General features: G+C 40.4%; 1 protein-coding gene and 1 long non-coding RNA gene across 10 annotated transcripts in view; one reads left to right on the top strand and one right to left on the bottom strand.

Moving 5' to 3' along the window:
- The window catches only part of LOC309604808, a 35,082-nt gene extending 16,099 nt beyond the window's left edge, over positions 1 to 18,983 (top strand). For 2 of the 3 annotated variants that reach the window (XR_014231058.1, XR_014231059.1), the window contains exons 2-3: positions 12,249 to 12,327; positions 12,993 to 18,983. This is a non-coding gene — a long non-coding RNA (uncharacterized lncRNA). Of the gene's footprint in view, positions 1 to 12,248 lie in introns of all 3 variants that reach the window. The other variant, XR_014231057.1, reaches the window with a different exon arrangement.
- DDAH1 (dimethylarginine dimethylaminohydrolase 1) overlaps positions 197 to 26,594 on the bottom strand; it is a 248,109-nt gene continuing 221,711 nt past the window's right edge. For all 7 annotated transcript variants that reach the window (XM_082339398.1, XM_082339394.1, XM_082339396.1 and 4 more), the window contains 2 exons: positions 5,500 to 5,643; positions 197 to 3,266 (listed from right to left, as the gene is read on the bottom strand). In XM_082339398.1, the coding sequence (XP_082195524.1) occupies positions 3,150 to 3,266; positions 5,500 to 5,643 (261 nt within the window). In that variant the 3' untranslated portion in view covers positions 197 to 3,149. The remainder of the gene's footprint in view (positions 3,267 to 5,499; positions 5,644 to 26,594) is intronic.

Raw genomic sequence — 26,594 nt, 5'->3', positions numbered from 1 at the left:
TTTGAAGTATCCTTTGATTATCATTTTAATCCAAGCTTTTGATAGCAGTTGACTTACAGGTATAGTATTTCTAATTCCATAGCTCATAGGACTAGAGAAAAAAAAAAAACAGAACTTACCATCTCTGGTAGCAAAGAAATGGTGACTTCATTCACCACAGCAGTTTCTGTTGCAAAAAAGAGACATAGGCTATTGATCACAGTACAACTCACACTTTATTCCATCGTGATTGGTATACTTGTAGGATCAGTACAGCAAGAGACTAAAATCAGTGCAGAATTTCTCTGGACTAAAGGGCTGTGAAAGGCATTACTGGCTTTGGCACACAGAGTGGATAACCGTACACTGGCTGTAACAGAATGGTCAGTACGATAAAATGCACGAGTCTAACACCATGTGGAAATCATGTCTGAGTTCTGTAGAATGTTAAGGAGTAAATAATTATGAAGACTAACATGCAACTCTAAATAAGTCACATTGTTCATCTACAGACTATTTCCCCCCTTCGAGATGAAGAGATGGCCTTAGTAACCTGTTCACAGTAGCTTAAAAGAGCAATCAATACACAGTAGAGAGATCTGCCTGCTGATTTCTGTAGCAATTCATCACAGTTGAAGAAATAATGCTAAATCATGTACTTTCTCTATATTGTCCTTAGTAAGTTGAATCTTACTGACCAAGTGATTCTGACTCAACTCTTATTTACTGAAATACAATTTCTAATGTCTTTATAATGTCAAAAAGCAGTTTCTGTTAGTTTTTCCTTATAAATCACAATGGACAAGAGGGGAACCTATGTAACGGGGTAGCGGGTTGTCTTTCCGCTTCAAAGATAACATGATGCTGATGAGTACACCAAAGAAATAATACTACTATGCTGCAAATATTTTAGGTTTTCACATCATCATATCACAGAGAGAGTCCAAAGAAGCCAGCCTTGTAGGTGATGTAGCAGTGCAGAATAAGATTCTGTAGAAGAGGCACATAGATTCTAAGTGATTTCTTGAGACAAAGACAAGGAAAGATGGAAAGACGCAAAGAAAAGGAAAAGTGAAAACAGCCTTCTGTAGAACAAATGGTTCAAAAGAAAAGTTTATTCTCTTGCAATTTACTAAACATAATAGAGAACAGTTCTTTAGTTTGGAAAGCTAGAAATAAAGATATTGGAAATTATACGCCAGTTAGCTGTACTATTAAGACTGAAGTGGCTGATTGAGTGAGTGAGTTTTCCTGTGGTTCTTTTTGAGGGAGGATTTCTGTTTTTGCCAGCATAGGGCCGGATTTAACCCCAAAGGGCAACCATAACTACTGAGGACAATTTTTCTTTATTAACTTGGGCATGTGGGTAACATTCATTCTCTCTGTGGTAAAAACATATTATTCACCCATGATGAGACAGTTGGAAATATGACAGTGACCAAGATACGTTTCAGTAATAGGATGCATGAAATTAGATATTTGAACGTGATATGAATATTAAAGTCAAGCAAAAAGAAAAAGAAGGAGGAGAAGGAATTTCTTCTAAGTCCGACATAAAATGATCGAATAAATGAAAAAAATAGTAGTTAAGGTTGTCTTGGTTTGCTCAGAGGTTTCTCACTTCCATTTGTTCAGGGGGAGATGAAATGAATGAAGGTATTCTCTCTTGGTCACCAAACATGAGGAATGTCTGATTACAAACACATTAGGTGAGCCTAGCAAGATTTGAAGTAGCATTCCTGAAACTCCCTGAATCTTAATCTTAGCCATAGGCAATACAGGAAAGGTGGAGATGACTGGGAAGTTTGATAAAATGCCTGAATCAGTCATCATTCCTTGGAAAGTACCATTTCCCTGGTCTGCTAAAAGGCTGATTCTTTCATTTAAGTAAAAGACAACCATCTCTCCCTTCACTGCGGCATTGTTCTTTGTAAGAGATTCGTGTCAGTTTAAGGTTGTGTAATTGGAAGGCTACAGTGGAAAGAAGTTTTAATTGAATTCCACAGTAAATATTCATGGATATTTCAAAGTAGAATTGTCCATTGTCCGCGGCTGGTTTCAAGCACCAAGCCTATCACTTCCTGAACATGCTCCATCTGGCTCGCACTAGACCATCAATAATCATTTTTAGATGTAATGTCTCTTTTGAAAGAAATGACTCTGTAGATCAGCAAAAAAATAACTCTGTAGATGAAGGGGTAGAAGCCTGGAAACAGGGTGAGTCACAATGGGGGGAAATGAAAGTAAATTGAAAGAAAAAAATAAGTCTATTCCCCAAGGTCTGTATATGGCCAGTAATAAAGCAAAAATTCATGGAATGTGACTTAAAGACTTTCTAAAGTGTTGTACTCATGGGGTGTGTCCAAGCTTCTTGATCTGCAATCCCCTAGCAACCATCTGGTGCTGAATTCACCTTCCTAGGTGTGGTGCCCTACTTCTTCTAGAATTTAGATCTCTGGGGCAAACCCCATTGGGATGTGCCTCTGTGCAGTGAACTCTCCCCTAAACAGCTGCTCTGACTTTGGTCACGGCTCTGCTGAGGGGCCTGTTTGACTCTCTGGGGGAAAGTGGTGGTGGCGGCAGAAGATGCAGCGGCGGCGGTGAGGCAGAAAGACTGCTGGCAGACAGGGTCGGCCTGCAGGGAGGTGTGCAGAAGGCAAGACCCCGCATTCTACCCAAGGTCAAGGTGACTGTGATAGAAGTGGGAAAGTTTTCATACTTCAGAAGGAAACAAAGAGGGAAAGGAGGAGGATCCACAGACCAGGGAATTTCACGGGAGCCAAAGATAATTAATGATATACAGAAAGAAAATCCAGCTTAGCTGACTGATCAAGAAGACATTCTTCGGTTTATATTGGCAAATAAACGATTTTCACACTGATAATACAAACACTAAAACGAGTGTTTCCTTACAATGATTAATCACATTTCAATAATTCATTAGCTGTATATTTTCTAGATTGCTTAATTCACTGAGCAAATCCACAGTTTAGGTACCACCTCGAGGGGAGGCGCTGGGGGAGGTGCAGAACGAAGCAATTAAATTTAGAATTGTAAACCAGAGTTAGTAGCACAGTGGCATAAAAGATTGTCAGTGAAAACGGTAGGAATGGGTACAGTTATCGGCCTTACAAGTGCAGTATTGCCGGCTACAAGGGAGAGACCGCGACTCAGGAGTCTACTTTCTTGTTAATTAAAATCGAGCAGCAGGTCAGCAGCCCGTCCACCTTTTCCAGTTCAGACTGGCTCACGGGGATCAGCATATGGTCCTTCAGCTTTTCATAAACCTGCAGGAGGAATCAAGGAAAAGTAGAGAAGAAGGCTTATGTTTCTGCCTCTGTCTTCCCTGGCCCCCAGGCCCACCCCCTCCACCTGGGGTAGAGGATTCATTTAGCTTGTAAGTTTAGGCTTTTCACCCATTGAACCCCAAGATATGCATGTAACCAAGACCACACACATGCTTACAGCGATACCCAGAGAGCTAGCAGCATTGGGTAACCACTAGCTCTGTGCTCTAACCTCAAAGCCAAAGATGTGTCAGAAATGTGGTTGTTACTAGAAAGGCCTTTACTCTGCCCTTGTCATTGCTAGATTAAGTGATATATGAAAGTTGGTGGACGTGTTTACAGTCTGAGTATGACTCTCTCGCCACACTTCAAAACCCTCTCAACTATAATGTTCCTTTCCTTAATAAGACCATCGGAAAAACTTGACAAAGTATAATTTAAGAGAAGGATTTCAGGTCAAACTGCTTTTAAATTACAGGTGTGTGAATCTTAGAGCATCTTTTGACACGAATAGAAAGAAAGCATGTGTCAAACCTTCAAATTAACAGTCCACAGATTTTTTTCTCTGATGATAAAACAAAGAACAGTTTTTTTTTAAAAAAAGACAAAATCACTTGAAAATACACTGCCTAAAAACAATCTACCATGCTTCTGCAGGATGTACTTTGGTACAGTGGTTAATTAAGAGTGCTGGAACCACACAGAGTTGGGTTCCAGCCCCAGTTCTGTCAACTAACTGCTCCAAGTGTAATTTCAGTCAAGTGGCATCCCCTCGGGATTATTTCTCTGTAAGATTGGAGTAATAATAGCACCCACACAGGGCTGCTGTAAGGAATGAATAAGATAATGCATGCAGCGTGCCTGGCACAGGGGAAGCACTCAATAAACATGACGTTACTGTTTTTGGTGGTAGACCCAGGGCTGAATTCAGAAGCAGTTAATGATCATCTCGTTATCAGATGATTGATGTGGCTGAAGGGGTATGAATGATCCAGAGCTGTGTTTCTCCAAGTGAGTTCAGTGACCAGGGTGCTTACTGATACTGCAGATTCTAGGGTGGGGGGTCTAGGAACCTCTATTTTTAACAACCCTGATGCACATTAAATTGTGAGACCCACTATTCATCTGAGAGCTGGTTAAGCCCCAGTCCAGGGGGGTCAGGGGTCCTATATTTTCCTCAGGTTCACACTTTCAGCCATGGAAAAAGAAAAAAAATTATCTATTTATCCTCTTCCCCTGCTCTCTTTTTAATCTGCTGAGGGGAATCCTGACTATAAGGATAAGCCTAGTAATTATACAGTATTGCATATTTAAAAGGTAGCATAAACTATTCTCTAAAAGTTTTAAAGCTTAAGATTAAAAAAAAGAGAGAGAGATCAGTGGCTACTAAGACTCTTCTGTAATGCTTACTATAAATATCTTGCTCCTCTGGACAGAGATGAACATACTGAAATGCCTACAAAAGATATGAACACTTGAAGGATCTATGGACCAACACCCTTAATCTGCTTGGTATGATTAAATTGAAATTACCAAAGTACACGGATGAGACTGGCAGAGTGCCCTGAAAGACTGGGAAGATTTTCTCAGACCAGGAAAGAATTCCATACGGAGGGGGCAATTCCCTGGTTGGAACATAAACGCAGAGCTACTTGGAGGGACCAGTTGGCTGGCTCCAAGTGTGCTATATTTATATTTCTTCTTGTTCTATCCTTTCAGGCCCTTGTTGCCTAGGATGTGTAGCCCCTGCTTTTTTGTAGCCCTGACAATGAGCACTCTTCTCTTTGGGTCATTTCTACTTCTCTGACTTAAGAAACAAATGACCCTCTGAGGAGGGGCAGCTTAGATTTGTCAGAAAACAATGACACAGTTGGCCATCTAATTGTAGGTCTCTATGCTTAATGAGCATGTCAGTGTCAGGAAGTACATTTAATCAGAGCTGGAGCACAGACTTGGGAGCTCCAAATACTCATTTGAAAAGGTCTGAATACCAGGCATGATCATCTCAATTACTTTGCATGCATTAGTGACCAATGACACTAACAAGAAGAGCGAGTTAAATAAACTTTCCTTGGCCCTAAATTATGTTATCCTTTTGGCTTTCCTAATGATGTGTATAGGGGAAAAGGAAGCCCTGTTATTTGTCACTCTATTGTGAAAAAAATCCCTAGGCAGGAAGGCTACAAAGGGAGGCCTAGTCAGCTGCTGTGGCAGGAAGGACTTTTTTTTTTACCTTTGCACTTTCTGGATACTCTTCTGGGGTTCGGTGCAGCAAGACGTGGCCTTTATTGGGGATATTTAGATATAAGCAGTTTGCGGCCGTGTCATCAGGCACAGTGAGTTTGTCGTAGCGGTGGTCACTCATCTGTTGCATGATCTATAAAGAGAAACAAAGCAGGCCTAAGCAGAGCGTCTCCCACACTTGCCAACAGAAGGAGGGCAGTGTGGTGGGATAAAAGCTTGCAATCCATACCTAAGAATGTTCCTCTGTGTTGAAGTTCCCGTCTATTACCTCTAGACACTTAGAACCAGAAGAGGAAAACTGGATGTAGCTACGATTCTTTGGAAGAATTGTAAGGGTTCTTCTTGTTCTTTTAAAAGTATGTGTTTGTCTTTAAGTTTTTAAGGGTTTTAAAATGATTTTTTTTCTAGTTTTTTTCATAAGATCTATCAGAATGACACATAGACAAAAGGCCCAGCTGGGGTTTTGATGATATCCTCAGCTGAGTAAGCAGGGCTGCTCTGGTCTATAGGGAAAAAGGACCATAGCAGTAATCAGAATGGTCAGTAGCAGTAATCAGAATGGTCAGTTAACTGATTTAGCAATAACTGCACACACACACACACACACACACAAACATAATTTCCTCTTCTAGGTACATTTAAATTGAATTCACTTGTCTGTTAGCAGGTGCTGCCCTTAATACAATGAACATAAAAATCCCTTGGGGAGAATGTTAAAATCATATTCCAAGGCCTTGCCGCCAGGGATTCTGGTTTGGCAGATTCGAGGTGAGGCATAGTAATTTGTATTTTGAAGCCCTCCAGGTAATTCTGAGGCAGATGGTCCCTGGACCACACTTGGAGAAAAGCTGACTTCGCAGGTCCATTCATCAAATGAAGGGTTTATTAGTACCTTAGTAAAAAATAACTTAAAAATAAGACAAAAATGAATTCTGCAAAGAACTTAAAATATTGATATCTCATCTTCAGCCCCTCAACAAATTAAAGCAAAAATGCAAAGAACAACCTTCCCCACTCCCCTGCACCCCTCCCCCACACCAAAAATATTCAAACATTAAAAACAAAAACAAGTATGATTTTGGGCTTACTCATGTAGACTCTTTCCATTCTTTATCATTGTCTATATGTTTTAAGGAATCTGCCAAAATGTCATGCCATGGAGGTATAAGAAGATCTTTTCACTGTCTGGTTCTAATCTATCTTTCCAGCTAGGTCTTCCTTTACCCCTCAAGATTTGTGTGGAAATGGGCCTCATATTATAGGACCCCAGAGTTAGGTCTCTTGTCTACTAAGTCATGGAGGCACTGGACAGTAAGATTTATGGTGTGGAAGAGCAGAAGAGACGCCGCGCTCCCTGCAGAAACTTCACTCCCACGAGGATGTGAAGAGTACAGATGGTAAGGCCTTCTTGACTCACCAATCAGGTAATCCATTCTCTTCTCCTAGTGGGGAATATGTCAAGAGCAGACAGAAACCAGGAATAATATGATAATGGAATATCCTTCACATAGAAGGAAACATCAGGAGTGGGATAAGCTTAAGCACTATATCAAAGGCTCAGAGACACAAAGATAAACAGACATAAATCCAGTTTTTGAAGAGGTCACAGCCTAATGGAGGAGACTGTCAGACAAATAGACAATTATATTACAGTAAGAACAGGCAGAGCACCATGCTAAATATTTTACATTTATTATTGAATCCCCAAATTCCCATTTCACAGATGAAGAAATTGGACTGAGAGAGGTCAAATAACTTGCTCAAGGTCATAAAGGTAGATTTAAACCCAGATCTGTGCAACTCAAAACTTTATTTATTAATCATCTCACTTTGCTCTTTCTTGACTTCCAGAGCTGCAGCAAAATCTCTCTCCTACAAACTACCATATCATCTACTTTTTCACACTTATTTGGTACTTCTAATTTATGGTCAAAATTAATCATGGTACCATTCATTCTTTGTGTGTAATCCTGTTATGACATGGTACAGTTTGGACTTGACTGGACATCTCTTTCACACTTTTTAATTTAAATTGTTCCCTGAGGGGATAGGCCCATAGGGTGGATCATCCACGGGTAGGGTGGGTTCTTCCTTAGAGCAGCCCAGCCTGAGAAACCTTGTATCTATTCAAGGACATGGACAACTTAGAACTACTATAAGCAAATTAACAACATATTCAATTTAGCCCTCTTTATAAAATGGATATGCCCAAAAATAATATGAAGAGGCTTGTTTAAGAGAAAAAGATCCAGACCCAAGTAGCTCTCCTCTATTATGAATTGCTATTTAATTATATCCTAGGCAGACTTTCTTTTGGCTGCTTTCAAAAAAAAAATAATAGTAGCTTCCCTTTATTATTTTGTAGGAGGGGACACATTAAGACTCTGAACTCTGGAAAAAGACCTGGGTTTATGTCTCTGCTGTATCCTTTGTGAGCTACAGAAATTCAAGCTTTCTTTTGACTTCTTAGTTTCCTCATCTATAAAATTGGGATAATAATAGTCTTTGACATACTTATTGTAAGAAATAAGTGAAGATAATGAATATAGTTAGGTGCTGTACTAAGCCCTTAATTAGCTACTAGTATTTTACGACAGCATGACCAGACAAACAAGGTTCAGGTTTCCAGTCTGCAGTCCCATCTACTGTTCTGGCAAGCTTTGCCCTTTAACCTCACACTTCAGATAGCCTGTTCTGAGGTAAAAAAATCGCCTATGGCTCTTAGTACAAGATGAGTTGAAAGAGAAAGAAGCATAGCAAGTCCACACCTCATAGGCCTTGACTATAACTTCAATGGTCCCATGAGCAGCCCAGCAAATTCCCCACCTCTCAGTCTGACTCATGCATGTCCAGCGGTGACTATGAAGCAGAAACATGGAATGTTATACATTCCAGAGGAAGTGTTATCAAGGATGTTATCACTGCTGACTTTGTGTTTGTCAGTGAAGGAACAAACTAGAATCTCCAAGGTTGCAGAGAAACCTACCTCAGAAAGTGCCCATTTTCTCTGGAATAATGGAGACTAAATCCTTCTTTTCCTGGTGTGCTTTATTTACCCGGCCTTCAGCTCTCTCCATGTTCCCTCCCATCTCCCCACATCCTAGCTTGAACAATACCACCCCTCTCCCATGTGCTTGATTTGTTGTTCTTCAGTTGATGGTATTTATGTGAAATTCTAATTGCTGTTTTTCCTCACTCTTTAATGTTTCTCTCTCTTCCGGGCTTTATATTTATGATTTGTTTTTCTTCAGTTGATGGTATTTATGTGAAATTCTAATTGCTGTTTTTCCTCACTCTTTAATGTTTCTCTCTCTTCCGGGCTTTATATTTATAATTTATAACTTCTGGTGGGAACATTCCTAAAATTACTGACATAAGGGCCAGTACCCAACCTAGCACTGTTTGAGAATAGTTTCATTTTTTTCATCACTGTGAGGAAAGGAGTTATAATATTCTTAGAGAGGAAATAATTTAATGCTGGGAACACATAAAGTAATTCACTGATAAATTCTATTGAGAGATACTCTTAAAATAAATGTCTTAACAAAACCACCAAAGCCTCCTTAGGAGAGGCTTTTCAAATAATTTATCAAGGCCTCATGGTTATCATTTTAAGACAGGTTAAAATATGTGCCAAAAGAAATGACTTTTAATACTAGAACAGACCCTGTTTGGAGCAGTGAGTGGTTCTGCTTAACTGTGGAAAGAAAAATACAAAAGCTCTGTCAGGCGTAGTCTTTCTAAACTAAAAGGATTTAGGAAGTGGTAACTATAGATAATAAACAAAAAATACATTTTTTTCCATGAAAAAGCTAAAGGTGTTTATTCCGAACACAAAGGGTTTCTCTCTTTTGGGACAAAGAACAGGTTTTTCTTTTCCTGTTAGTGATTGTTTTTCTTTCTTTTATATGTTGTTATTGTCTGAATAAGACAGCTTGCATTTATTTATGGCTGGGTTCAGAAGACGCATGTATATACACAATGCAGGGCGCTTGCCATCCAGAGGGGCATACACAGAAAAAGGCTCAGGAGACTGTGTGTCTCTCTAGCATCTTTCCCCTGTGGTGTTGGAATGGCACTGCGAGGATGTGAGGATGTGCTCCCGGCCCGCCTGGCAGGGCATCACCTCAAAGAGCTCAGGCTCCCAAGGACAGAGCCACCGCGAGGCGGAGGAACAGGTTCTGCTTCCGCTTTGTGGATGCTCCGCTTTGTTAAAAGATGAGTATCATTTCAAATATTCCGAGAATGTGGCTGCTAGGCTGTTTAGTTCCATGTCCCAACGTTTTTTCCTAAAAAGGGGTGGAGGCGGTGTATTGCTCCAGAGCTGTGTGTAAAGTGTTCTTTTAACACCGGGGGCTATACTTCCTGCTTCTGGCTGCGCCGGGAGCCAGCACGGAAAGGAGAAAACCCCTAATCCGTCCCCACGCCACAAGTTCCCGAGAGGCCCCGGACTCCGGGTAACACGCAGGAGTTCTACAGGGCTTTGGGGGAGTATCTGAGAGGTTAAGTCACTGCTCTAAATGTCTTTTCTGATTTCTGCCATTTCCCCAAGGAGTTATTCCACTTTGTGTAAAAGAGAGTAATTACTGAATATCATCAGGACTGGATACAATTGGTGTTCCGTTCAATTCAACTGTCCTCTTGGAGCGCCCCCTTCAGGCCGGGCGCGATGGCAGTGGGAGGTGGGAACGGGAAAGAGATGCGAAGGTAACTTGGTCACGGATTCTGCCTTCAGGAGATGATAATCTATAAGTTAAGGTAGGTCAAGGGTACACTGGCAGTAAAAAGAAAGTCAACCTTACTCCTGACAGAGGCATCTCTTTAACGAAGAAGGCACGTAGCCGTGAGAGGAAACGGCTCTGAGAATCATCTTGGCCACGTTGTGGTGGTCTGTTACACAGCTGCTGGTTTGGAGGAACCGGCCTTGCTCCCCAGAGGGGAGCTGTCACAAAACAGAGTGGGAAATGTCTGGCTTCCAGCCCAAGATAATTTGCATGGCTAGTTGCATTAACAACCGGGCATTTCCGGCAGTTCGCAACATTTCTGGGAATCTTCTCATCCAAAAGTCTGGAAGGCAGTTTCATTCTCCCACTTGTTACTCATGGTTTTTTTGTCGTACATCAATTATTCTGAAAAAATTCCCAGGCTATATTGTTTCACAGAACAATGTAGGATGCATTGGTCAAATACCGAAGCAAAGTTATATAGAACGTATTTAAAGATGTTTAGGAAGCAGAGCACATTTTTGGCTTGCTCATAATTGATCTTCCTATGAAATATACATATGTATTCATCTCAACATATCAAAATGGAGCCAACTCAATAAAGCAACTCATTATAGATTCTATTGAGATATACAATATATGATGCTCAAGCACACTTTTCATTGCTCCTGGATATCTAAAATCATTCATACATTTATTTATCCACCCATCCATCAACAGTTTATTGAGAGTCTGACAATACACCAGGCATCAAGTCCTTGCAGTCCTTTTAAGGCTGAGTCAAACAGCTATGAATAACATTCTAGAATTGATATCATGTTTTCATTTTTTAATGGTTTTTCCATGGATCAGCTCAAAATGAACATAACCTGAGAGAGGCTGTCTTTTAAACAACCTCTCTGAATTGATGGGCTGTGATCCTAAGAATGAGGTTACATGGTTCTTTTTAGTTAAATCTGGGCAAACTTTCAATGCCAAATATTCCCTTCCAAGCTAGCTGACATTTCCTCCACAAATTATCTCATGTTTGGAGCTGCTGCTTTTACTCAGATCATATGGCGCACGTGAACATGTAGAGGAAAGAATTCTTCTACTATTCAAACTACAACCACAAGTCACATAAACCATTTCTCTGGAAGGAATCTTCAAACACAGTGGTTTCTGTGGAAGGCTGGGAAAAACCCCCCATGCTCTTACAGGACCACTCTGAGCTCTGCGGAGGGCTGGGGAGCAGGGCATGGGCAGAAGGAACAAGGGGAGCTTCTATGGGTAGTCACAGCCCTGATTTAAGTTTTTATTTATTTATTTATTTATTTATTTATGGCTGTGTTGGGTCTTCGTTTCTGTGCGAGGGCTTTCTCTAGTTGCGTCAAGTGGGGGCCACTCTTCATCGCGGTGCTCAGGCCTCTCATTATCACGGCCTCTCTTGTTGTGGAGCACAGGCTCCAGACGCGCAGGCTCAGTAATTGTGGCTCACGGGCCTAGTTGCTCCGCAGCATGTGGGATCCTCCCAGACCAGGGCTTGAACCCGTGTCCCCTGCATTGGCAGGCAGATTCTCAACCACTGCGCCACCAGGGAAGCCCTGAGTTAAGTTTTTGACTCAAGGAGTGGAGAAGAAAAAAATCAGACCAAAGTACTTCCAAAATGCAAAGTCTGGCATCCTACCTTCCCTTCTTACCCCTGCCATGCTTCTCTAAGACTAGTTCTGTAGCAGAAGCAAATCTCCCACAGTCTTATTCCTATGTCTTGAATAAGTACAGTAGACAGCTGCCTACTTGGCTACTGAGGTCATGCCCTGGCTATGTTTCTTCAGATGCCTGCACCCTAAATTCAGCTCCTAAAATCTCATCATCAAAAATTAACTTCCTTGGGTATTGGGAGCTGGGTGATCTTTCAGTTTCCCCTGGGTCATTCAATAGCAAGAAAGAATTGGAATGTTTATTGAGCTATCTTCTCTTTATTGATGGTTTATCTATCTTAACTTATTTCTTTCTTTAACAATTCATTTTACAGATAAGAAAGCCAAGGTTCAGATAATTCAGTAATTTTTCCAAGTCACACATTAAGACAGAAATCCAGGATTCAGGTCCAGGTGAGTCAGCCTCCAAATGCCCACCTTTTTACTGTCACACCAACCTACCACCTTGCCAATAGCCCTTGAAAGATTAGATTTGGAGCTCACTAACTGACAGCCTGTGGGCTAATTTTTCTTGTAGATACAATTTATTTGACATGCACATATGTTGAAAAGTTTGCATTTAAGTGCATTTTAGACAGAGAAGGTCTGGCCTCTGAAGTCATCCGAGTTTGCTACTAGACTACATAGGTTGGTTTCCAGAGCTAGCTACTCTATTATTTAAGTAGATGAAGGAAGAGCAAAGCCTTTGGGAATGGAAAAAGGCAGTGGGTGAAGAGGCATTATCACCTCTAGAGCAGTAGAGGGGTAAGCTCCGAGGTAAGAGACGAGAAACGGCCAAACACACACACTTTGCAATGATGCCCAGGACCAGCCCTGTTCACTCGGACCCCACCACTGGTGGATTAATGCTTAGTCTCTGTATGAGCAAATGATTCCTTGGTTATCTCATCAGTAAGGCACACATTCAAACATTTTCCTTGCAATAATTGTAATTGTTTTGCTTTGAGACATTCAAAATCCTCTGCCCAGTCTGCTTGGCCATTTGTGAAAGGGTTGCCTGGGGGTTAGGGAAAGTCTATGCACAGGAAAGAGCATTGTTTTTTTTTTTTCTGGAACAGTGTGAAGAAAATCATCATTGGGACTTTCAACTATATCACTCTACCTAACTGTACTCTTAGCCTGGGCGCCGAAGAAAAAAGTCTTTAGCATATGTTTAGTGCCCTGAGATCTTCAGCTCCAGGCAATAGTGTGCTGGTAAATATGGGGGAAAACATATGCATAATATACCTACAGACATTTATTATCAATTTTACTGATATAAAGGATGGGTAGCATCCTTTACAATTTATAAATAATAATAAAAATTTCAATACTCTTGACTATAAATTTCATACTGTCAATTGATTCTCACAGAATGCTTCTGTTGATTTTTGCAGAGCTTGTGCATTTGAGGCCAACCTAATAGTTGCAATTGACAAATCACTGTAGTTCCAACATGGCTGCTGGGTGATATTTTGTTTACACTAATGAGTAAGACAAATGAAACAATGAAGACATATATTGGAACTTTACTTGTTTGGCAATGATGTGAGGGACTTCTTTGCTGAAGTGCATAGTAGTTTTTGAATACTGGAAGAATATTTCCTCATTTTTCCCTCAATGTAATGGCTACACACATGACACATTTTTAAGTTTAATCTGCGTGACTAAAAATTTCCCCATCACTTTCTTACGTCTAGACAATCAATAAAATGATAAATCAAGTCCTGTTTTGTAGATTTGCTGATTTCTGTGGTGCAAACATTCTCACTATAGGCAATTTCAAGTTACCAAAGTGACATCTGAATACGGCATTGGGAAGGGATGTGCATGGGCACACTGTTACATAACATCACCATACGCACATAAACAGATGTAAATAACTGTAAGAGCACAGCTAATGGTAAAATGTACTAATATAATTAGGAAGGGATGAGTTTTAAATATTTATTACCTTTGTTTTTAATAAAATTTATTTAATCATAAGTTTATGTAATCTGATTTTTAATAATGGATGTGTTTAACAACCAGCTGTCAAAATTCCCCAGAATGTAACAGTTGACCCTGGTAAGCTAGTTGAAGCTGGCTCCAGCAAACCCCTGCCCTGCACAGGGGACTTCGTGGTTTTACAAGACTTGGTTCCTGAATTAGAGCAGAAGTTGGCTTTTCATAGAAAGTTACCTTAAGTCACTCTCTACCTTCTTTGTTAGTACCAAGGATAACTTTAGTTTTAAAACTTGGCTCATGTAGCTGTTGCTTTCTCATGGGCAAACAATATTTGGGGGTTAGCCTTCAATGAGCTTATGAAAAACACTGATGGTATAAGTTATCATGAATACTTAAAAGGAAGGATAGCAAATTGGATTTGCTAAATAGGAGCCTAAATTCAATGAAGTTCTCAAACATACAAGAGAAGATGACTGGAAGCTTAAAGTCTGAATGTCCTACGTGTAAAGAGGAAATGAGAATTCACAGTTTGCATTCTTAAACTTGGCTCCAATTTAAATTATTGTTTCTCCTTTTATATCCCTTTCATTTCCAGTTATGTTATTTTGCTATGCTTCATGCATCTTTGTAAGCCGCTTTTACAAAATGAGGGGCGGTATGATTACATAATTTCGAACGGTTCTTCTACAAACATGTTTTTAAATTATAAACCAAAATACAAATTATAAACAATACAAAACACAAGTTTCTTGTACAAGATTCAAATATGAAAAATTAAAAGTTCTATTGGACTTAACACAACTGTATACATTTGTCAAAGCCCACTGAATTGCACAATTAAAGCTTGTGAATTTTATTGTATGGAAATTATATTTCAATAAAGCTGATTTATAAAAAAAAGATGAAGTCCTGTTTCTCCCCCTCTATCCCATCTTTCTCTTTTCTCTTCTCCCTTTCCCTATGGGAAACCACTATTAAGTTTGATATGAGTCCTTCAGATCATTTTTTACACATATACATACTCAAAACAAAACCTGTTTATCTCCCACTGAGCTTGTCAGTGAAGGAGCCTGAACATCTCAATTTCTAGGGGTCCCAAAGTCCACTTCTCTCAAAGTCTGGTAACAAAAGCCTCTGCAGGTTTTGTACTCGTGAAGGCAATTTCTGTGATTGTCTTACAGTTATGACATTTTTGCCCAGAAGTAGTTCCAATGCCTGTAAATAATATGTTACACAAAAACTGAATAAATATTGGGATTTTATATAGCTATTTAATTCCCTCCTACTGAAGAACACTCTTGCTGTCATGAGCTACTTGATCTTCAGGAGTCACTGCTGTCGCTAAATGCATCAGGGATAAAAGCACCTGAACTGTGATACGCTCAGTAACTGAAATTTCTGTGAAACAGAGGTGACAAATCTCATTCACGTTTTAGGATGGGTTTTCTTAACCTCAGCACTATTGACATTTTGCGCTGGAAAATTCTTTGCTGTGAGGACTGTCCTGTGCATTGTAGGACATTTAGCAGCATCCCTGGCTTCTACCCACTACATGCCAGGAGTATCCACTTCCCTGCCCCCCACATTATGACAAAAATACCTCCAGATATTGTTGGATGCACCCCTGGGCGGGAGGGAGGGGCAAATTTGTCTCTGGTTGAGAACCACTGTTTTTAGGAGAAAGCTATCAAATCTATTCATATTTTAAAAGAGGAGCAGATACTTATGGGAGACAGGAGGAAAAACAACCAGAAAAAGAAAGAGAGAGGAATCAAACTTCCAAATAAGTATACCATTTACTCTTCTATTCTTCCTCTGAATGAATAAGATCCCTGATAAGAAATGGATTGGTATTTAAGAAAAACACCGTTGTCCCCACATATCCTGTACAAGAAACCCAAATCCCCTGTAAAGGACAACCAAGCCATGGCTGATGAAGAAAGCAGCCGTCCTCACCTCACCTACTCCTGTGTGGGGAGTTACCTGGGCTCTCTGCATTTCAGGTTTTACATTTCTGAAATGGGGAGGAGAAATCGTGGTTTCCTTCTGGATTTGGCCTTTGTTCGTGTCAGACAGTGAATGCTGATAAGTACGCTGAGAACTTGGGAAAGTGACATCATTTTATCAAGCCCACTTCTCTTTTACGGAGGTTCGGAGAGAGAAAAAATTAAGTGACTTACCTCAAATCACGCAAAGGTAGTGAACTGCAAAGCTAGGACTAGATCCTGGATCTCACGACTCAGTCCAGGCCTTTTCTAATGACCTTGGTTTGGTGGAGAGAATTTAAGTGGGACATGGGGCTTCCCTGGTGGCTCAGTGGTTGAGAATCCACCTGCCAATGCAGGGGACACAGGTTCGAGCCCTGGTCCGGGAAGATCCCACATGCCACAGAGCAACTAAGCCTGTGCGCCACAACTACTCAGCCTATGCTCTAGAGCCCGCGAGCCACAACTACTGAGCCCGTGTGCCACAACTACTGAAGCCCACACGCCTAGAGCCTGTGCTCCTCAACAAGAGAAGCCACCACAATGAGAAGCCCGCGCACCGCAATCAAGAGTAGCCCCCGCTCGCCGCAACTAGAGAAAGCCCGCGCGCAGCAACAAAGACCCAACGCAGCCAAAAATAAATAAAATAAATTAAAAAAAAAAAAAAGAATTTAAGTGGGACAAAGAGGAACCATATCAACCCCTCCTCAGCCCCCTCCTCCACTCCCAAGTTAAGGAGTCTCTCTTCCCTTCAAGATCTATTCCTTGATTTGTGGAATGTCCTAGACCAGTGGCTCTCAACCTTGGCTACACGTTAGAATCATCTGGGGAGCTTTAAAAAATATATAGATTTCTGAGCTCCAACCGTAGAGATTTTTTATTTACTTGGTCTAGGGTGGGGAAAAACGTCACCGTTTCTTTTTAAATGCTTCCCCAGGTGACTCTAAATATGTAGACAGGATTGAGAACCACTATTCTGTGCCCTCTCTATAATTTCTACTAATTTGGGGGGTAGAGGGTGGTAGGGGAAAGGAGGCAGGTTATTCTCATGTTGTCTCTGGCTCCACTGAATTAGATCCCTGCAGAGACACAATTATTTTACAGGTGCTATTCCTCTTTTAATTGATGTCAACATAAGCAGGGACCTCAGCCTTTCTTTGATTGCCTGAAAAAGAAAACCCTGTTCACCTGGGTGATAGATTTTTCTCAAGTTTGGCAGGTTGGAGTATTGCAGTAATATAGACACTTAGAATACGAAATGCTGGTGTTCTTCAAAGACTTGACAACTCTGGTTTGTGGTTCAGATCTCTTCTCTTTCCCTTTTCTCTCCTCTTTCCCTATCTCCACATTCCTATTACTTCTAACAAAGGACAGTTTTGCTTTCTCTTTTGCTGTATTGTCTCCTGCTGATCCCAAGCCTTCAAGGGTCTCACCTTTCACCCCAAAGGACTTATTGTATTTTCCTAAACAAAGGCAATTCTCTCCCTAAGAAGAATGCAGCGTTTAGCTCTTCCAAGGGCCTATGGACATTGTGGTTGCCTCCCACACATCTATTCTCTGCTTTCTTAGCAATCACCCCAGTTTTCACTTGTAAATCCACACCTCTCTGTGCAGCCCCCATAATCTGGGGGAAGCTAATTCCACCTCTGACTCCAGGACTGAGACTCTAGGCCAAAGGTTCCTTTCTTGGTTCACAGTACCTGTAAGTCTCTCATTAATATTTTCATGGTGCCTTTAGGCCAAGAAAAGAAAATGAAACCAAAACCAAAACCAACAAATAAAATAAACCCCTACAAATCTAACACTTCTGTTTATTAAGTAGTTAGGTCCAAACAACTTAATAGTAGAACTGTGTGTGATGTCTGACAGGTGTATCTGTGTTCTTTTTGAAAAATTTAAATTTCTGCCATGGTGCCCCTGTGAGTTTGTTTGTGGTGCCCCAGTGTGCCTCGACGCAGTCAAGAAACTGCAGGTCCAGAGAAATTCACCCCCTGGTTATATTAGTGGCTCAGGGATGGACAGATGATCGATTTGGACTAATAAGAATGGACAAGATCTGAAAGAAGCTTCCTTACTTTTCTGAGAGGACTGATGTCCCCCTCCCTGAATGTGTGTGAGGAGGCAAGTAGCCAGGAGCTGCTGGCAACCACTGTGCTCCCCTGAAGAAGAGCCAGCTCTATAATGAAGCTCATCTGTGGAAGGTGAAGAGAGAAGAAAGGAATCTGGTTCTTTGACAGCATCATTGAGCAGACCCATCAAACCTACCCTAAAGTCTGTATTACTTCAGAACTACATGGACCAGTAACTCTCCTCCACTGTTTCGGCCAGCTTGAACTGGGTTTTCTGTTCATGGCTAGTGAAGATAGTTTTTTATCACCGAGAACTAAATTTGGTTGTGACAGAAAGTACCTGCCCCCTCAAAACAACTTTTAAAAGTTTATTTCTCTCTCGTGTGAAAGGTGTTTTGAGGTTGTAGTGCAGTATAGTGACTTGACAGTCATCATGGGCTGAAGTTCTTCTAGCTTTTTGCTGTGTCATACCTGGGATACAGCCCTTGTCCTCATGGTATAAAATAGCTGTTTATGCTCTAACTATCACATCCCTTTCTCAAGATTCAGGAAGGGGAGAAGGGCACAACTCTTTCCTTTCAAATCCAGGCTTCCTGGATCTCATACAGAGCACCTCTACTTTCATATCATCGGGCAATACTTAGTCTCATTGTTATACGTAGGACAAAGAAAGCTGAGAAATGTGGACATTATTCCAAATGGCGATGTGCTCATATATATTTTTTTTAAATAAATAAATAAATTTATTTATTTATTTATGGCTGTGTTGGGTCTTCGTTGCTGCGCACGGGCTTTCTCTAATTGTGGCAAGAGGGGGCTACTCTTCGTTGTGGTGCTTGGGCTTCTCATTGCGGTGGCTTCTCTTGTTGCGGAGCACGGGCTCTAGGCATGTGGGCTTCAGTAGTTGTGGCACGTGGGCTCAGCAGTTGTGGCTCATGGGCTCTAGAGTACAGGCTCAGTAGTTGCGGCGCACGGGCTTAGTTGCTCCACGGCATATGGGATCTTCCCGGACCAGGGCTTGATCCCGTGTCCCCTGCATCGGCAGGCGAATTCTTAACCACTGCACCACCAGGGAAGTCCCGGAAATGTGCTCATTTAAAACTCAAGGTTCAGTTAATAAGAAGGAAGGGTAGTATGGAAGTTGGAGAAGGCAACTGACTGTCATCAATTGGTTCAGAGAGTAATATTTTTTACATCCCCACTATTCATATTTTGACCTCCGCCCCTTTAGGTGATTGATATACTGTTTGGATTTGAGTCAAGGTATCCAAGTCATCTCAGGCGGACAGATGATTATTAGAAGCTTCCAGTGAGGCACAGTCATATCACTGGCCCTCTGTGCAGGGCCTGGCATGGGGTAGGCACTCAATACATACTCGTTACATGTTGACTGACTGAATGAATTATCTTTCAGCAGTGCATTTTGGCATTTCAGTAACTCTTAAAATCCTCGTAAAATCTCCTGATGCAATTTCCTATAAGACACATTCACTCAGAGCTCAACCTTCAGTGAAGAGCAAAGAAGAGCTGCCAGTTGGCGATGTGCCACAATCTTCCATGCAACCAATACTTGTTACTGAAGATCCAGCTTTAATCAGCTTTGGGTGCTCTCCAGGGGCCCTTCTCAAATTCTCCCTAACAAGCTCATGGATGGGACCACACAACTTCCTACCCAAGTAAACATCTGAGTTTCCTTCCTCTTTCCACTATTCCTACTTGAAGAATTTAGTATCCTGCTTGTTTTCAAGCCACAGGACTTCACACCTTCAGACTTTTCTATTCAAGTCTAAGAGCCTACGTGCCTAATGAGAATTAGAGCAATAAGCACTCACTGCAGATATACTGTATTTTAATATGCAAATGTTATCAACAGAGAGAAAGGCTCTAGATGGAACACATGATGTCGTTTATTCTGGAAGCATTTCCCCCTAAAAAGACACAGTATTTTAAAGAAAATTAGCTTTTCATAGGCACTTGTATTTCACTAGTGAAGTTTTGCATGGTTTTCTATTACATGAGAGTTATTTCTCTGAAGTGCCAGTTATGTTATTCAATAAGATACTATTCTGAATGATATTAGATGGCATTTTCTGTCCAAAGACACATGCAATTTACTTATAGCATGAATCTTCTCCCCCTGCCCTCAAATGCTAATGTATAGAAACTGATGTCTGGTGAACTCCAGACAGTCAGTACTTCTCACAGTGTGGTCTACAGATTACCTGCCTCCGAATCATGCAGTGGTTCCTGGGCTCCGTGCCAGGGTTGCCGAATCAGAATTTCTTGTGGAGAACCCCAGAAGTGTGATGTGCGTTTCAAATGTGCACTCTGTGTGATTCTTGGGTACGCTAAAGTTTAAAAACCACTAACTTAGGGTTTTCAAATTAAATTAACATCATCATCACACACATTACTGCTCCTAATATTACAACTACTAGTAGCTAATCTATACTGAACTATTATCACTTGCCAGGGTATGGATGGAAAAAGAAATGGACGATTAGAAAATGTGCACAGAATGTAACAGATTCAACACCTTTTATTTAGCTCCTAATAGGCTTTTTTTTTTTGAAACTCTGTACCAAGAGTCACCTCTGGATATGTGGTCACAGCTTTGAACTTGGTTCCACTTCAGAAAGAGATAAAAGGGAATGGCTTGTTGTAACCTATCTCCAAAGCTTTTTACATCTGTAGACAGGTAGTGTTTGGGTAATATTGGGCCCCAATGGCAGCATCCAGTGACCATAAATGAAAAACAGATTTAGAAATACTCTTAAAGATTGCTGGACTAATGTGACATTTTGAAAGATGAAAACAAGGAGAAATAGTAAGCAATTATTAAGAGCAGGGTAGTATTACTGGAGTGGTTTTGCAAGAAGGCGGTGGCAAATTTACTTTTTTTTTACAATTAAAAAAATTTTTTATTGAAATATAGTTGATTTACAATATTGTGTTAATTTCAGGTATACAACAAAGTGATTCACTTATTCATATATATATGAATATATATATTCTTTTTAAGATTCTTTTCCCTTATACGTTATTACAAGATATTGAGTATAGTTCCCTGTGCTATAAAGTAGGTTCTTGTTGGTTATCTATTTTATATATAGTAGTGTGTATATTTTAATCCCAAACTCCTAATTTATCCCCCCTACCCCAAATTTACTTTTGTTTCTCTTGCATGTCATTATGTCTAAGGATGGCTGAAATCCCAGTATTGTATCTGGCAGTGTGGATGTATTCCCTAGAAGCTGGAGAATAATTTAGGGTTAAAATGTCACTTCTAATTTAGTGTCTACGTTTTACCATATGCTTTATTAACCTTCAGCCAAGCAATAGGATCCTCATCAACACCTAGGGCATTTTAATACATGTGACATCCATGGAGAAACAGTAACCCGAAACTCAACCATTCTCCCTCCAGCTCAACTGACACGTTTCCTAATCTGTTCCACATCAAGAGTACTGGTGTTGGCCTGGTGAGAGCCTCACATAGGTCATGCTGTGATGTACAGTTTCGTCCCATGAGGCAGAAATCATCCTGGGTGTTTTGCAGTCTTCTGCCACCTCAATTCAGCCAAGAAACAATAGGACCCCGCTGGAGATGGAGGGCATGCAAATGTCAAAGTGATTTTTTTCGTGTGCTTTGAGAGTGAGTAGATAAAGATAATAAAAAAGAAATGGAAAAGGGTAAAGGACAGAGACTCCAAATTCAGATGAGCTCCTGTGTGCTGCCAGTGGAAACTGAAATGGAAGCCAACCCCGTTAAGTGTCTTACAAGCTTAGACGTAGGACGTCTACCAGAGTTGCTGTCAGTTGGATGTGTCTGAGTACAGCTCAGTTCTCAAACTGTGAATCTAGGTCAGTGAGATCCAGCAACACATTCTGCCCACCAATTTTCTGTGGTTTGTTCCTGTGTTGATGGAGAGAACTGAATTCATGGTGACAGGGAGAGTTTGAACTCTTTTCTGAGAATTCCACCAAAGGCGCCCCATCTGGTAGTCATTTCTGAGGTAATTTTGTTGATCATTGTTCCCTAGGGCCTAGTACAGTGCCTGGTACACAACAGGAGTTCTATAAATATCTGTCCAAGTGTTGACCTGCTCCTTTTTCTTCCCCTGCCCTTTCAAGCCCATCAGTTACAATGTTCTGTTATTTCTCTACATAGAACTCACCTCCTGCACAGTGCTCTCCATTTTCACGCCTGCTTCCCCAGTCCAGACCCTCCTGTCCTTTATTTCCGGACTGTATGATGGCACCTAACTAGTTTTATTACCCCTAATCTTTCTTCCTGTTGATCATTCCAGGCATAATGTCAGACGGATCTTTTTGAAACACCACCTTTTACACCTTTGCTTAAAAAAACTTTTGAGCGGCTCCGCACAGCCTGCAGATAAGAAGACCTCAATTCCTTTACTTTTGGACCAGCCCCAACTTATTGCTTAGACCTTAAATCTCTTTCTTTCCCTGCACATACCCCTTGTTCTAGCCATCGTCTGCTGATTATAAAATAGATATCCCCCCAGTCGTCCTGTTAGTAGTGACCACTCATCCTCTGTGCCCGTATATGGCTTGCTGCTCATTCAGGTCCACCCAGACTTTGGCTCCCACCTCCTGTGATCACTCCATCCTCGGAACTCCCATCACTTCTACTAGGGCCTTGGGCCATTTAGTAGGCGTTTGCCTTAATCTTACACTGACACTGTCCTGTTTCTCCAGTTCAACTGGAGGGGTCTTGAGGGCAGAGACTGTTTCTCATCCATCTCAGTGTCCCCGTGTGTGAGACACTATCTTTCATACAGTTGCTGCTCAATAAATTGCTGTATGATGCTCAAGAAGCCCGAGCTTCAAACTCAGCTGTGCTCTTTTCAATCGTCTTTTGAAAAGCCTTTTTTGCAGAAGAGACAGCAATAAAAGGTTTTGGAAACCCTACCTTTTTTTTTTTTTTCTATCAGATATTTATGTATGAATTAGGAAATGATGTTGTTTGTCAGATATCCAATTTAATAGTTATATACGCAATTGAAGCCTCCTCAAAGAAAAATGGAACTAGGATGGAGTCTTCTGCGCTTTTCTATCCTTAAGCAGGAATGAAAAACTCAGCTAAGCACAAGTCTTCTATCACCTACAGCCACTGAAAGGACGATGTCACAGTGGTCAAGAGTCTACAGTGAACCCACTTTGGAACTATCTATATCACTGGGCGCTTTATAATTAAATGGTTGCTACTTTTTCCCAAGTTTGAGACACAGTCCTTCACCTTGACTGCCCGTCATGAAATTTCCAATGGGGAGGAACGAAGCTCTCATTCCCTAGAGAGGCTGATTCGACTTTGTTTTTTCAGGACAAGACTGAGTACAGGAGACAGGGGTCACACAGGGACAGCTGGAGGCAGAGCCAGAAGGACAACCTGTGAATTTGGATTCTAAGATCTCTGCTTTGCCCTCAAATCCATTTTGGCCCTTTTGATGGCCATGCTTCTTTAGTAGAATCAACATATGATTATTTTTAAAAGTAAGTTCTCTAATATCAGTATGAAGTTTAACCTTTTTTTTTCTCTTTGACACAAATCTCTGTACATCAAGATCAGGTCCTGTTGTTAGACTTTTCTGTGTGTATGTGTTGGGGGAGGGGGTATGGAAAAATGAGCCAAATGCAAATTTCCTATTCTCAGAAAATGATAAAATTAGTGATTTTTGATAACTCAAGAATATTTTCTTTGAATTTTATTTTATTTATTTTTTTATACAGCAGGTTCTTATTTGTTATCCATTTTATACATATTAGTGTATACATGTCAATCCCAATCTCCCAATTCATCACACTACCACCACCCCCACTGCTGCTTTCCCCGCTTTGTGCCCATATGTTTGTTCTCTACATCTGTGTCTCTATTTCTGCCTTGCAAACCGGTTCATCTGTACCATTTTTCTAGATTCCACATATATGTGTTAATATACGATACTTGCTTTTCTCTTTCTGACTTACTTCACTCTGTATGACAGTCTCTAGGTCCATCCATGTCTTTACAAATGACCCAATTGCATTCCTTTTTATGGCTGAGTAATATTCCATTGTATATATGTACCACACCTTCTTTATTCATTCATCTGTCAATGGGCATTTAGGTTGCTTCCATGACCTGGCTATTGTAAATAGTGCTGCAATGAACACTGGGGTGCCTGTGTCTTTTTGAATTATGGTTTTCTCTGGGTATATGCCCAATAGTGGGATCGCTGGGTCATATAGTAATTCTATCTTTAGTTTTTTAAGGAACGTCCATACTGTTCTCCATAGTGGCTGTATCAGTTTACATTCCCACCAACAGTGCAAGAGGGTTCCCTTTTCTCCACACCCTCTCCAGCATTTGTTGTTTGTAGATTTTCTGATGATGCCCATTCTAACTGGTGTGAGGTGACACCTCATTGTAGTTTTGATTTGTATTTCTCTAATAATTAGTGATGTTGAGCAGCTTTTCATGAGCCTCTTGGTCATCTGTATGTCTTCTTTGGAGAAATGTCTATGTAGGTCTTCTGCCCATTTTGTGATTGGGTTGTTTGTTTTTTTAAGTATTGAGCTGCATGAGCTGTTTACATATTTTGGAGATTAATCCTTTGTCCATTGATTCATTTGCAAATATCTTCTCCCATTCTGAGGGTTGTCTTTTCATCTTGTTTATGGTTTCCTTTGCTGTGCAAAGGCTATTAAGTTTCATTAGGTCCCATTTGTTTATTTTTGTTTTTATTTCCATTACTCTAGGAGGTGGATCAAAAAAGATCTTGCTGTGATTTATGTCAAAGAGTGTTCTTCCTATGTTTTCCTCTAAGAGTTTTATAGCGTCCGGTCTTACATTTAGGTCTCGAATCCATTTTGAGTTTATTTTTGTGTACGGTGTTAGGGAGTGTTCTAATTTTATTCTTTTACATGTAGCTGTCCAGTTTACCCAGCACCACTTATTGAAGAAACTGTCTTTTCTCCATTGTATATCCTTGCGCCCTTTGTCATAGATTAGTTGACCATAGGTGTGTGGGTTTATCTCTGGGCTTTCTATCTTGTTCCATTGATCTATATTTCTTTTTTTGTGCAAGGACCATATTGTCTTGATTACTGTAGCTTTTTAGTATAGTCTGCAGTCCGGGAGCCTGATTCCTCCAGCTCCATTTTTTTCCCTCAAGACTGCTTTGGCTATTCGGGGTCTTTAGTGTCTCCATACAAATTTTAAGATTTTTTTGTTCTAGTTCTGTAAAAAATGCCACTGGTAATTTGATAGGGATTGCATTGAATCCGTAGATTGCTTTGGGTAGTATAGTCACTTTCATAATATTGATTCTTCCAATCCAAGAACATGGTATGTCTCTCCATCTGCTTGTGTCATCTTTGATTTCTTTCATCAGTGCTGTATAGTTTTCTGAGTACAGGTCTTTGACGTCCTTAGGTAGGTTTATTCCTAGGTATTTTATTCTTTTTGTTGCAATGGTGAATGGGATTGTTTCCTTAATTTCTCTTTCTGATATTTTGTTGTTAGTGTCTAGGAATGCAAGAGATTTCTGTACTTTAAGTTTGTATCCTGCAACTTTACCAAATTCATTGATTAGCTCTAGTAGTTTTCTGGTGGCATCTTTAGGATTCTCTATGTATAGTATCATGTCATCTGCGAACAGTGACACTTTTACTTCTTCTTTTCCAATTTGTATTCCTTTTATTTCTTATTCTTCTCTGATTGCCGTGACTAGGACTTCCAAAACTATGTTGAATAATAGTGGTGAGAGTGGACAGCCTTGTCTTGTTCCTGATCTAAGAGGAAATGTTTTCAGCTTTTCACCATTGAGAATGATGTTTGCTGTGGGTTTGTCATATATGGCCTTTATTATTTTGAGGTAGGTTCCCTCTATGCCCACTTTCTGGAGAGTTTTTATCATAAATGGGTGTTGAATTTTGTCAAAAGCTTTTTCTGCATCTATTGAGATGATCATATGGTTTTTATTCTTCAATTTGTTAATATGGTGTATCACATTGATTGATTTGTGTATACTGAAGAATCCTTGCATCTCTGGGATAAATCCCACTTGATCATGGTGTATGATCCTTTTAATGTGCTGTTGGATTCTGCTGTCTAGTATTTTGTTGAGGGTTTTTGCATCTATATTCATCAGTGATATTGGTCTGTAATTTTCTTTTTTTTGTAGTATCTTTATCTGGTTTTGGTATCAGGGTGATGGTGGCCTCGTAGAATGAGTTTGGGAATGTTCCTTCCTCTGCAATTTTTTAGAAGAGTTCGAGAAAGATGGGAGTTAGCTCTTCTCTAAATGTTTGATAGAATTCACCTGTGAAGCCATCTGGTCCTGGACTTATGCTTGTTGGAAGATTTTTAATCACAGTTTCAATTTCATTACTTGTGATTGGTCTGTTCATAGTTTCTATTTCTTCCTGGTTCAGTCTTGGAAGGTTATACCTTTCTAAGAATTTGTCCATTTCTTCCACGTTGTCCATTTTATTGGCATAGGGTTGCTTGTAGTAGTCTCTTAGGATGTTTTGTATTTCTGCGGTATGTGTTGTAACTTCTCCTTTTTCATTTCTAATTTTATTGATTTGAGTCCTCTCCCTCTTTTTCTTTTTTTTTTTTTTAAAGTCACCTACTTTATTTATTTAATTATTTATTTTTGGCTCTGTTGGGTCT

Source organism: Balaenoptera borealis (assembly GCF_965194805.1).
Source record: "Balaenoptera borealis genome assembly, chromosome: 1".
Lineage (NCBI taxonomy): Eukaryota > Metazoa > Chordata > Mammalia > Artiodactyla > Balaenopteridae > Balaenoptera > Balaenoptera borealis.
This window is presented reverse-complemented; position numbering and strand designations above follow the sequence as displayed.